Source organism: Dermacentor variabilis, chromosome 4 (genome assembly GCF_050947875.1).
Source record: "Dermacentor variabilis isolate Ectoservices chromosome 4, ASM5094787v1, whole genome shotgun sequence".
In the NCBI taxonomy this organism is placed as follows: Eukaryota; Metazoa; Arthropoda; class Arachnida; order Ixodida; family Ixodidae; genus Dermacentor; species Dermacentor variabilis.
In genome coordinates, this window is record NC_134571.1 from 114,541,649 (window position 1) to 114,554,762 (window position 13,114).

At 43.8% G+C, this 13,114-nt stretch overlaps 1 protein-coding gene across 2 annotated transcripts; it reads right to left on the reverse strand.

Annotated features, from left to right (window-relative positions):
• Nucleotides 1-809: 809 nt before the first annotated feature.
• Nucleotides 810-12,482, reverse strand: LOC142577887 (sulfotransferase 2A8-like). 2 transcript variants are annotated; one of them, XM_075687317.1, is made up of 4 exons: nt 12,300-12,482; nt 6,558-6,970; nt 2,689-3,007; nt 810-1,190 (listed from the first exon to the last, which is right to left on the reverse strand). In XM_075687317.1, exons 2-4 carry the CDS (start codon nt 6,929-6,931, stop codon nt 894-896), a joined length of 990 nt encoding a protein of 329 aa, XP_075543432.1. In that variant the 5' UTR covers nt 6,932-6,970; nt 12,300-12,482; the 3' UTR covers nt 810-893. The 2 variants fall into 2 exon arrangements, with proteins under 2 accessions (XP_075543432.1, XP_075543433.1); XM_075687318.1 differs by lacking the exon at nt 12,300-12,482 and adding an exon at nt 11,058-11,155.
• Between the last annotated feature and the right edge of the window lie 632 nt (nt 12,483-13,114).

Genomic DNA, 13,114 nt, shown 5'->3' on the forward strand with positions numbered 1-13,114 from the left:
CACCCGATACAAGTATGGTATAAATTGCACTGGTCGACGCAGTTGAGACACTTAGTACAGGCCTTTTTGTGGCGCTGTTTACTGATACTTGCTGTTTATTAGTAATTTGTAGAGTTTGCCAAGCTTATCAGGGGCCGACAAAATCTTTTCCCACAGGTACTTTGAACAATGTCTTCTTACCTTGTCAGTTACACTACGGATGTAGGGGATTACCGCTGCCTTCTTCCTTTCGTAGTTAGTTATGGGAACTGCATGCTTCAGCCAGCAGCGCCATACGGCTGCAACAACATTTTAGTGTGGTCTAGTGGGTTCATCTCCATTTATATGCTTGAAAGATAGCAAAACGGTGACGCAAAAAATGAGGAGAGGAGAGTCAGAACACGCGCTCTGCTTGCCCTCTCCTCAATTTCACGCGCCAGTTTTTTTACGCTGTTTCAAGCCTACACATCGAATATTGGTGATCGATCTCGATTTGTCTGGACCTGCTTTGTGTGCTTCTCGTGCCGATTATGCCGAGAAAGCTGCTATAGGACACCCTGAGCTATTGGCAGTGGTGATGAAGGTGATGTTGGGAACTGTAGGAACACAGAAGAGTTAAACGTGGCGTTCTCTGCAGCAACGCAGCACAATATTGTGACCGCCATAGCTAGCGCAATGGTAGTGCCACTAAAAGTCCCAGATATTACATAATGTGTTGTCACGTATGTGTATTTCATCTTTGTAACCCTACCCAGTTTTACATCACCCGATTCACTCCCCATTTGTCTAGACGGGCGCCATAAACCCTAGAAAATAACTTGTAAATTCAGTCAAAATGGCACAGATTTATTCCGAAAACGGCTACTTGGCCAATTCTTTGAATTCCTTATTGTCGCACTTGTTAAATCGGCTATCTAAGGCAGATTGGCCTCCTTCCACAAGGCCTCCAGATCGGCTCGAAAGCCGGCGGTCTTCGCTGCCATTTTTGATTTCATGCGTTCAATCTGTGAGGCTGAGAAATGGTTCTCCCAGTCGCCGACCATCGCTTTTCTTACAAGGTTGGTGCCTTTCATTCTCTGCTTGCTGGGCTCGTCAGACAAATTTTGGTCACTTGAAGCTCCTCTCGACGGTCTGCGTTTGATCGAATCGTCCTGCTGTCTTCCCAAAGAGGCTTCTGCGAAGGCATTTTTCATGGCTTCAGGAGATACGTCCTAAAAAGGGGGAAATAAATAACGGAAGTTGTAAAAAATATTACTGCTAAACTCATACGTGAATAGAACGAGGCTAATAAATATTCAACCAATTATTGTAACGACCATGTACACAAAATTCATATAACCGATTAGAACAGCCATATCTTTGGCATGAACAAGCTCCTGGAGGTTGTTTATGCCGGACCAAAAGTAACGTAAGAGCTAACTTTCAGAAACACAATAAGGGGCGAGAAAAATATTCTTAAAGCTCGACAGTGATTCGATATGCAGCGTTGCCTTCGACAATTAAGGTTAACAGCCAGGCTGAAAACTAAGCGCAGGCAGTGTTGTTTCTTCTTATCTTCAGGCTCTGTGACACTTTTGCACCTGAAGATGATGATGACGATTATCGTGACAGCACTAAATTCTATACCGTCATCATCAGCGTTTCGTGCCGATTCGGCCCTGAGAATTAGGTTAACGCGGCAGCATTCTACGTGTTGGTTCATATGTTGTGATCCTGCAAAGTAAATAATAATTAAAGTTGTTCTTAAGCAGGAATCTCGAAGTATTCAAATCGCGCTACTTACGTGAGAAAAAAAAAAAAGAGACACTGCTATTTACTCAGTTCCCTCACAGTACAGCGAGAAATCATTACGTGCCCGAAGAAATGCATTTCCACTGCGCTTCTTGTCTTTCTTAAAATGAAATTGAGTACAGGGAGCTCCTCTTGTAATCTTTCTGCTGATTCTATATTCTTTCTAGGTGTGAGTAGAATGAACATGACCTGGAATTGATACCGCAGTGAACTATTCATAGCTGTTGTACGGCAGCCAACTGAAATTAGTTTGTTTAGCCTCCTTTCACTTACTCCGCCTGTTTCTCTCTCTCTCTTGGTCTGTCTCTCCAAATTAGAGGATAGTAAAGTTGCTGTCTTACCCTTACGGATTTGTGTAGTGACCAAAGAGAGAAAATACTTTCTAATTATTTTGAAGTATGTTTGAGCTAACAAGAATCACTGTGAATCAGTCGGGCACGTGTTTGCTAGTCGTTTTCTTACGTATTTGTACCATAATGCGTATCAAATTGGTCAGCCTCTGGACATGGGTACAGAGTGAAGCCGATACGAGAGGGCAAAGTGTCCTCATATGAGTTCTTGTTGTTTGTCATTAGCCTCCTCCATCTTAGTTACCGTATCTGTCCGAATTTAGGTCGACACCTATTTGTCGCTTTTTCAATAAGCTACTTCAACTCAATTACTAGTTTTTTTCACCGGCCTTTCCATACCTAACAAGGGTGACAAATATTAGGACTTGGAGTCGGCGGTCAATTAGTTGCTAAGGCACTCCTCTTCTACGGCGCGGTGGAGTTGTGACTCCTGAGGAGGAGCGTGTACGGGATATTGCAGCTCTATATGACTATTCACAACCTCCGCCTTCAGACGCAGCCGAGACATTGATGAGTTTACTGGCCTTCTCCTGAACATTTGCGTTCAATAGACAAACTTAGGGCATACCTGTACAATTGTGTCCAGTGCTACGGTGTTACCGATTTCCCTCTCGAATTCATTTCCAAGAAAGGCCGCGATCTTCAGTATGCCGGAATGAGGATCCCGCTTCATCTGCTCATACGTGATGCACAGAAAATTAGGCCTTGACCTCTGTGCGAACCAGGATGCTAGGTGATCGAAGTAATCGTTGGGGTGAGCCCATCCAGCTATGAACTGCTCGAAGAAGGCATCGAAGCTGATGTCACTACAACCTGGAACTCCCCGTCGCACCTGGTGGTAATACGACACACAGGTGTCATATGGGTTCCGCAGCACGTAGATGTACCTGTGAAAATGAGATTAGAACAGACTGAGAGCATGCCCCGTAAATATGACGTGTCTGGTACGCAGTGTGACTGAAATGACCTAAAATAATCCCGAGCAATGCATCCTTTGACATATCCATGGTGTTAAAAGCTCCGAAAGGTAATGTAAACTTTTTCCTCCCCTTATGAAGTCTCATGCCATAACAAATATGGCATGTCATTCATGTTATATGTCCATGCATATCATGCCGCCTCATGTTTATTCTGATAATATATCTGATAATTATTCTGATATATATGCAGTTGAAGAAGCAAGCATGGCGCCATTACGACGTTTGAGGCTAGATAGATAGATAGATAGATAGATAGATAGATAGATAGATAGATAGATAGATAGATAGACAGATAGATAGATAGATAGATAGATAGATAGATAGATAGATAGATAGATAGATAGATAGATAGATAGATAGATAGATAGATAGATAGATAGACTCGAAACGCCTGGAGTTCGTTAAGAATGCATCGCATTAAAACAAGTTTTCGTTTGGTGAACGAAAAAATATACATATACTACAAAACCCTCCTGATGCTCTTTGGCTGTTATCGCCTTTTGCGATATCGCTATTTCATCCCTCTCTACATGATTATTTTATTCGAACTGCGTCATTTTGCCGCTTTTTTATTTATTGCGCGGCATTGACGATTGCTGTATGCTTACCGCAGTACGCATAGAAAGCTCTTGTTCTCGACGAAGCTTAAATTTATGCGTGAGAATTGTTTCGTCGTAGGCTCAGGTGGGTTGGTATGGCAGTGCATTTCTGCGATTCATTTTTTTACAACCCAGCTTAGAGTATTATCAATTTTAAGCATGATCTTGCACTAAGAACTGTTTCATTTACAAGATACATTCTATTGCGATAGCAATCAGGACACCGAAAGGATGATCACGCCACCTACATCCTATGGTGGCGGCATCGACGTGCATGCACCGCCTGGGCATGGAGAGTTGAATTTAGCTGGAAATACGTCAACGCCAAGTCACCCTCACGCCAGGTATCAGGCCAGGCTAGCCAGTGTTTTATTTTGTTCCACGCTATGCAACAAAATGAATCCCCCCTCGCGTTCCGCTTCGTCGGCTCTGCCGTAGCTAGGACATAGTGCTGATATCTGCTTCTGCAGCTGCCATTAGCGTTGTGCACGTACACATGAGCGTTCCTAGTCGGAAGTGTGCTTACCACACCGTGGTGAATATGCACTGGTCTGAGCGGGAAGAACAGCAAACTTTAGGCTAAATCTAGCGCCACCAAATGCCAAAAGGTTTGCCGGTTTTCCGTCGGTCTCGTCTCGTGCGCCACATAGGTGCGACGCCAGTAACACCGTGGGCCATATTCACCACGCTACAGCGTAGTGACATGCCAGGTATCTGTCAGGGCATCTGTTCCAGCATTAGTTTTGTGAGCTGCGTCGAGCCAAGCCACCTCCACGTACTGTTAGAACAGCGTGCGGGGAGAAGGCTACGCCTCGTTATCTGTGCCAATGCTTCGCCTTCCAGTGAAACTGTCACGTACTTTGCTAGCGTGCATAGCTCTTGCAGTTTTCAGCATAAAATGTATACAAGAGTTCCGTAAACTTGTCTACAATAAAAATGCCTTGCTAGGCATTTCAGATCGAGGTTTTACTTCCGTCACGTGCTTTGTGGACAAAATTTGTTCACAATGTTTTATTGTCATTCTTTGTAGCTTTATTGTAACGCCTTAGATTACATCGTCGAGCCATTTACACTTTTATGGGATGTATGTACCGAGTTCCTCTAGGCTGCGCTGGCTCTATCTTGAAAGTGATCTGCCGTGGTTACAGAATCTAGACGCATCGAGCGCTGATGGCTTCGGGTGCGCTCTGTTCTCGCCGCATAGTTCTCGTTGAAGCCAGAGGCATAACAAAGCGCAGTTAGCTCACTGCTGCTGCCGCTCTTCCTCACGCCAGCATTATGACAGCGATTGTGAGCGCTAATCGAGTCAGACGTGTTCGTGTTTGCCTGCGCGCGCTGACACCATGCTTGTTAAGGCGTTTAGTAAGCGAATGTTTATAAGTTTACACGGCCGATAAAACTACTGTCCTTACATAGTATAACGGTCCAATAATTTGCTATCGCGATCAGTGATTCGCCTTTCGGGCGAAACTGCTACTTTTTTGTGTTCGTGTCGTTACCAAAAATGCCGAATTTTGTGCGATTTTCGTGGCGTGCGTCGACTCCTATCTCAAGCGCACAATTTTGCATGGAGGCGGCTCCATATCAGCACGATCGAATCTAGGCTTTTTATCCGCCGCAATATTATGTTGCAGATCGTATTTAACTACGCGAATCCGGGCACAGCTGCAAGTCCGTGACCTGCCAAGTCGACCGGATGCGTGCTGTAGAAGTAGACACCAGCAGATGGCGTCGTACTCGCTCTAATTCTTCAGCCGGATTTAGTTACTTTGAGTCATGCCTGTTCTGCTGTGGCGAAACAGCAAAAATAGCGGCGTGGCGACTCGGTTAACCACAATGCGCTGCATCGGCACTCAGATTGCGAAGAGGTGCGTGAAATCGCCACTGCACGGTGACGGTGCAGTAAGCGCTGAAATTCTGGCTAATGCAACATTTATTTTATTTATTTATTTACAATACTGCCAGTCTCTACTGAGACCATAGAAGGAGGGCACTATATATATATATATATATATATATATATATATATATATATATATATATATATATATATGTACATAAACAAAGAACACTGATAATGCTAAGTATCAATACATGTATAACGTCAGTTTTGCAACTTAAAACAAACAATTTTCACTACAAAATGTATACACCAAACACAAGTACATGCGAATTTTCAAAAAATAAGAAATAGCAATAGAGGTATGGTACGCTGGATACCCGACTACATACACAGGGCACAAGTACAGGATGGTTTGCACGATCAATAATAGCACTAGCAATTTTAACCTGCTAAACAATTTTTTCAATTTTTAATTCAAACTGAGACAGTGACTCTGTGTTAGTGGTGAGAGGCGATAACATATTCCACTCACGGATGGCAACCGGAAAAAAGGAATATTTAAACACATTATTATTACATTTATATTCTACTAAGGCGTTTGTGTGTTTGTGCCTGGTAGGTCGTGTTTGTGAATAAGAAATGTAATTTGAAATGTCAATTTTGAAATAATTATGCAGAAGTTGATAAAGAAATTTCAAACGTGCCTGTTTCGCTCGTGCTTCGAGCGTAAGGAGCCCAGAAATTGCTAGAAGGTTAGAGGGAGAGTCTTCACGTCTAAATTTGTTATGGATAAATCGAATGGCCTTCCTTTGTATTGTTTCTATTTTCTTTATGTTAGTTCCGCACTTACACGATTTTCTCGCCCACTTGGGAGACCTTCGTGCGCGTTCTCTGTTTATTGTGGGCCTGCGCAGCTTTCCTGATTATGATTGTGTGTAATCTCTTACCACAAGCGTCACTGTTGCGAGCTGAGAACGAAAGCATTCCATCGACATTAAGCGAGCTGTTTACATACCTGACTTGCTCCGAGTAGCGCACTTTCTCGAATGGCAAGTGGGTCTTGATGATCGCCCGTGGCCTCGGCAGCGATTCAATCTTCTCACCGCCAGCGAATTCCAGGAAGGAAACGTTTGCTGCACATGCCGCGGCGCTTTGTGCCGGCGTTTGACTTGCGTGATTCACGATGCGCTGCAGTACGAAGTGGAGCCATGTGGTGCCTGTCTTCGGGAAGCCCACTACGAAGACATCGTCGTCCCTGGGCTCATAGCGAAAGGCTGATCGCAGCCGTGACTCGTCGAACAAGTCTCCGATCAGGATGCCTTCGAAGTGACGAAGGTAGTTATGTTTATCGGCGATTGGCTCCAAGCTTACCTCCTTGGTATCGGCCATGGGGATGTCTTGATGATACTCGCACGAGACGCGTGTCAACTGCACAGGAAAATGCGTGTTTGTGTTTAGAGAGGTGCCTTCACGAGGATCGTACACGAGGTTTATGGTGTTGTGAATTGCCAGATGAGCGTATTACAGATTGTTAAGTGACGAGCTTTCAATGTGAGTGATTACACCGCGCTTTTACTAGTTGCTTTTAGTGAAAGCACACAGAGCGAAATTGTAGCGAAACTTTGCTGTACCCTATCCTATATGTCTGTACGAGAAAGCCTGCTTGCGTGGATGATTGGTTTTCTACGGACTCACTACTAAATTTGGGCTACTGGTTCAGGCAGTTTTCGATGCGTTCGCAATCTTAAAGTACTTCACACACTTTCCTGGATCTATCTATCTATCTATCTATCTATCTATCTATCTATCTATCTATCTATCTATCTATCTATCTATCTATCTATCTATCTATCTATCTATCTATCTATCTATCTATCTATCTATCTATCTATCTATCTATCTATCTATCTATCTATCTATCTATCTATCTATCTATCTATCTATCTATCTATCTATCTATCTATCTATCTATCTATCTATCTATCTATCTATCTATCTATCTATCTATCTATCTATCTATCTATCCGTTTTCCCGCCTACATGGATCACTGGGTGGTCCTACGACGAATGGGTAGCGCATCGGGCTGCTGTGCTAAGGTAACAAGTTTCCAAACCAACCACTGAGCAAAACTTGGCTCACGGATTATGTGGCAATGTGTACGTACGGGGCGTTCTGCAAGGAACGTCTTCAACAAAGGCGTTTCAATGAACGTCGACGTGGGTCGCTGTAATGTACGGGACTGGGTAGGTGCCGTGTTTCGAAAAAAAAAACACTATTTGACTACAACTTAGAGCCCCGGGCGTCTGCGACTCGGCCTGAGTTGCTTTTTAATGAACCTCTTTGATGACAACTTGGATCGCTGGGTAATGTCCAGTAGGTATGCGCCCCTGTTCAGTGAACTTCTTTGATGCCAACTTGGGTATACTAGCTATGCGCCACTGAGTATCTGCCAGTAGGTGTGCGGCATGCGAGGGAACAATTCTGAGCGTTCGCAAACACCGGCGCGCCACGCTTCTCATCTCGGAGGCCATGCGCGAACTTCTAGGCAGCCTGTCCTAAGTGGTGCAGCCTGTCCAAGGAGAAGCGCGAGAGAGGAGACCGGTCGTGGCATGACGAGTTCCTCAGCGTTTGCACGCGCCGGTGCACAACGTAAGTTGGAGGCCACGCGCAGGCTTCGCAGCGGCGGCGCTAGATGGCGTCGACTGTTCTTAGGGGGGCGCGAAGGAGGAGTCCCGCTGCAGCACACGCCTCATACGTACACAACTCGTTTCGACGGTGGTGATAGGCGTGTCGTTATATCGAGTCAATGCTAACACATTGCCGTCTACACTCATTGTCAGATGGGTTCTAACGCAGTCTTTTCTTTTGTAATTGAATCGTAAGCTTTATGTTCAGTAAAAAAATTGAAGACACGACACAACAGGATATAAAATATGTACACCATCCTTTTTTGCATTCGGTCTCTTTTTGTGTCGCGTGTTCTTGCGCTGGTTACGATTCACTATTGCAAAATTAATCCGCAAGTTATAGTAGTGCATACCATGAAACAGGAAACAAATAAATTTCTTTACCGTACAAATACAGCAGAAGAAGCGCTCGGAACAGCAATGGCTCTGCCACACTTAAGGAGTAGAGCAAATTCCTGACGTTCTTAGGCCGCAGAAACTGGCAGCTGTGCCTCGTAAATCCGAACATCTGTCACGACCTTTTAGTTAACATAACTGCATTCGGTTACATTAGCAAAGGAAGTCATTTGTGGACGAGAATGAAATGAGAACACAACAAGCTGCACCAAAATTTTTAAACATGGCCTATGGTAGATAGCGTCATTATAACCCTTGATCTAAATTACTCGATGAGGTGGCCATTACTTCTATGAGAAATCAAAATGTTCAACTGAATAATCAGCGTCATTACGCTAATTAATTTTTAATCGATTACTTTACGCTACGTATTTCAATCTATGAATTATAGCCTCTGAGTTCGCATGGCGTACCGACTTTGAACAAGATCTCTGGACTGCAGCAGTTCCGAGGATATTATTTTTTAAAGTGTCCGAAAAAGTGCATTGGCGTTCGAATTACTTTTTCACGAAACCACTGTTTTATGAAGCGCAAAAGTAACTGGAACACCAATGCATGTTGACGGACACTGAAAATTGATATCTCGGAACTGGTGCGGTCCAGAGAATTCGTTCCAAGTGGATACGCCTTTGGAACTCAGTGGATATAATTCGTAGATTGAAATATGTGACGCAAAGTGATCAATTAAAAATTGTTAGCGTAATTACCTTAATTAAACAATTGAAGATTTTGTTTTCTCATAGAAGTAATGGCCGCCTCATCGAATAATTTAGATCAAGGGCTAGAAATTTGCCAACTGCCATAGGCAGTCTTTAAAAAATTTGGTGCAGCTAAAAAAACAGCACCCTGTACATTTGTAAGGAAGACCTACTAATACCGATTATATGCGCACCAGCTGCACAACCAACCATTGAATTCATGTAGGAGTTTGTATCGTGAAGGTCGTTTCAAGCCACTGACGAAAGACTGAAGTTACTTTGCAGCGTGATACACCATTCATTATTCGACCTATAGCGCACTAGGCACGAGTAACAGCAAGCGACAGGCATCAGCAGTTCTCAAGGCTAGCGAATTTTCTCCGTCAATACGGGCTCAGTAGGTTTCCGGGGCAGTTGACAATTCCTAAAAAATGATAAACAGCAACAAAAGTAGAATCTCGGTGCCACAACTTCTGGAAGCAGTTTCTACACCTGACTTCGAGCTAAGCAGTAAAGTTGCGGCAGTAGCCAGATAAAGGGGTTCTGTTTCTGAGATAAATTGAGGGGTAGGATTGTCAGGAGGTCTAAAAACAATAACGGAGAACAACAAGAAAATGATGATAATCATTTTGAAGAATGCTAACAGTAAGAGGTATGCAAGAAGAGTTCCTTTGACATATGATACGGTTATACATGCACGTAAAAAATTCGCCGAACTTTATAAATTTCTAATGCACCATTCAATGTATTCTATTTAGTGTATAAGGCATAAAAAAAATAACTGCGTCATTCTTGTTTCAGATGATAGAAGTTAATACAGTAAACACAGAGTGCCAGGTTTTGTAATGTGAGTTAGAACAACTTCAAATGACGCAATGGCGAGCAAGAATGTTAGGAAGCGTAAAAGGGCATTCATGACAAAAAATATTGTCCATTGTTGGCGAACTACGAGTTCATTAGTGCATTACGAGACTAAATTTACGAAGATGAATTGTGTGGCATTGTGAACGCATCAAAATTTAATGAAAATGAATGTTTTCAACTCCTTGTCACATTTTGCGAAGACAAAAGCCGCAAAACCATCTGCTAGCGTTTTAGCTGAGTACATTGTGTAAGTGACTCTATAGATAGTTTCCTATTTTACAGCGAAGCTGTATATGATCTGGCCGTTTCGCCCTTCCGTCCGTCTGTCGCCTGTACGCCGAAAAGGCTTCCGGCGCAACTCCATGCGCATGCGCGAAAGAAAGAAAAGAGAGGCACACGATTTTCTGCGCCAGTAGTGACGTTGTTGCTCTCCGTCGCAGCCACTGTCCACGATATACCCCAGAAAAACAAGAACTTGTTAACATTCTCCACAAACTGAACAATCGGCTGCTTTCCGTGCAGGTGCTGCTGGATCGCTCGTCGGCCCATAAAGCGGTGAAGGAACCTTTGTTGTTCTCGAGGACGACGGGCTTGTGTGAACGTCTGTGACTATTAGTGCAATTACTATGAAACCACACGCGTCAGCGAACTCACCGCTAATTTCCTTCTTTCCTTCCCTCCTCTCTCTCCCTATCATCTTTGTTTTCTCCTTTGCCATTCCCCCGGTGTAGGGTAGCCACCCGGACGTTATTCTGGTTAACCTCCCTGTCTTCTGCTTTCTTCTTTCTTTGTTTCCTCCGTCGCAGCCGAGCGCGCGCGCAGAAGTTTCTCTCAGGTTCTGAAATGGGTCGGCCACGCGTCATACGTACTTCTTAGGAGCACGCAGCTTTATATCAGCAACTCCGCGAGCAGAACCGGGAACGAGCTCGTCTACGCCGTGCCGATGCTGCAGCCCGGGCACAAGAACACGCTCGCGCTTCCCAGCGCAAGTAGCAACTGGGCACCGAGAATCTGGCACCTTACCAAGCCGTGGTTTAATGAACCGTCGGGGTCAACCCAGTGATAAACAGGGGGGGGCCGCACGTTGCAGCTTCGCTGTTTAACCATGTCTGTACAGAGTGCTTGGGCGGCGATTTTTTTTATCTATTGTATTTTTTATCGCTGTGAGCTGTTTCTTTTCGTTACCCCGTCTCTTCTTCCCACCTTGACACCTCCTTTACTTTGACCCTACTTACTAATCACCGGGTTCCCCCATAATGGAGCAAAAATCATGTGACCCGAAATCACAAGTGCTTTATAATAGTTCAACGAGAAGATGCGGGGCTAACCGAGGGGCCCGATTTTTACAAATACAAATGCAAATACAAATACCTTTATTTCAACATCAGGGATGTTAGGGGTGCAGCCAAAACGCCTATGACTGGCTTGACAGAGGGGCGCACCCCCGTACATTATTAATCATATTATAAGAAGCCAACAAACAAAGACACTAAGGGCAACATAGGGGAAATTACTTGTGCTTATTAAGTGAAATAACAAAATGATAAATTAATGGCATTGAAAGTGGACGAAAAAACAATTTGCCGCCGGTGAGGAACGACTCCACGTCTTCAAATTACGCATTATTAATATTAAAAAGTATTGCTATATAAGTGGTGAAATCTAGCCTACGGCTATTCTTCTAAACACACACACATATATATATATATATATATATATATATATATATATATATATATATATATATATTGTCTGAAGCGATATTGTACACTAGGTTGGCTGTACCTGTAGACGTTTCCTGCTGTGTATACATCGCTTTTGACGCCGCGTTGGCAACGACCAAATAAAATCCTGAAGGCGTATGTCAAAATACAGTGATAACATGGCTTATAACAATATGTTGTCTGCGGCACTGTATGCACTTTGTGCGCAGACACACATATACAGCTTATATACACACGAAAACAAGTTTTCTTAACGCCACTTCAGCCCTTACACTGTACTAACATGCGGCATATAGAATACTCTTAAATAGGGCGAAATATATCTTCGCTAATATTTCTGATAACAAGATAATGCTGCAGCGCAAGAAGGTCTAATATTGCCCTCACCTGTAGTGTAGGTTCCGCAGGTTACACTTGACCAATGGTTCTGATATGATACGCGTTACTGTAAGTATTCGGTCCTGCAAGCCAGCTACAGGAGGTCTCCCGCTTCTCTATATCCGCGGCAATTAATGAAGCTACAGAAGAGCGGCAAAATGGCAGCCTAAATGTGTTCGTCATGCATTCTGCATTCGCACATGTAAGGGCTTAGTAACCACGGCAGCATGTCTGCTCTCCTTTGCACCTGGGAGCGAACCTAAATATACTGGGGCACATGTGTTGGCGCTCACAGGTGCATGCACGGAAAAGAGCTTAGGAAACACTCGTTATGTCGCCGTGCTTCTAAAACAACTACACTGCAGGCCGCGAAGTCTCACTGGGCTAAATGTTATGGCTGAAAGAATTTTACCGATAAGTTGAACACACTATGTTTAAGAATTTACTGAAACTTCAAAGCCTTGTGGACGCTGAGCGTAGTGGGAAGGCAGGCGGGAGGGGGCGATAACAGTGATGCGTTCCTTGCAAACAAAAAATAACGGTCCACGTGAGGCCCCATTCGTAGAGCTCCACGCAATGTCACGGCGAAATGGTGCTGATGGGGGCATATTAAAAAAATAAGAAGAACGCAGAGATATGATGAAGCTACATTATAACCTACATTAGGCAAAATGTTGGAGTTCTGCTCTACGGCTTACCTTACACATAAGGTAATAAGAGATTATTGTATAACACAGCCACCTCAAACTACTGCTGCAGTGGGGGTCACAATAACTACTGCTGCAACTACTGCTGCAATGAAGTCACAATGAATGCACAATAAA

Bases quoted from the DNA above. Each gene is read 5' to 3' on its own strand.
- LOC142577887 (XM_075687317.1), bottom strand. From the start codon at position 6,931: ATGGCCGATACCAAGGAGGTAAGCTTGGAGCCAATCGCCGATAAACAT. The intron at 3,008-6,557 runs GTATGTAAACAG...TCATTTTCACAG, and splicing joins CGCTACTCGGAGCAAGTCAG to GTACATCTACGTGCTGCGGA. The intron at 1,191-2,688 runs GTATGCCCTAAG...CCCCCTTTTTAG, and splicing joins CACTGGACACAATTGTACAG to GACGTATCTCCTGAAGCCAT.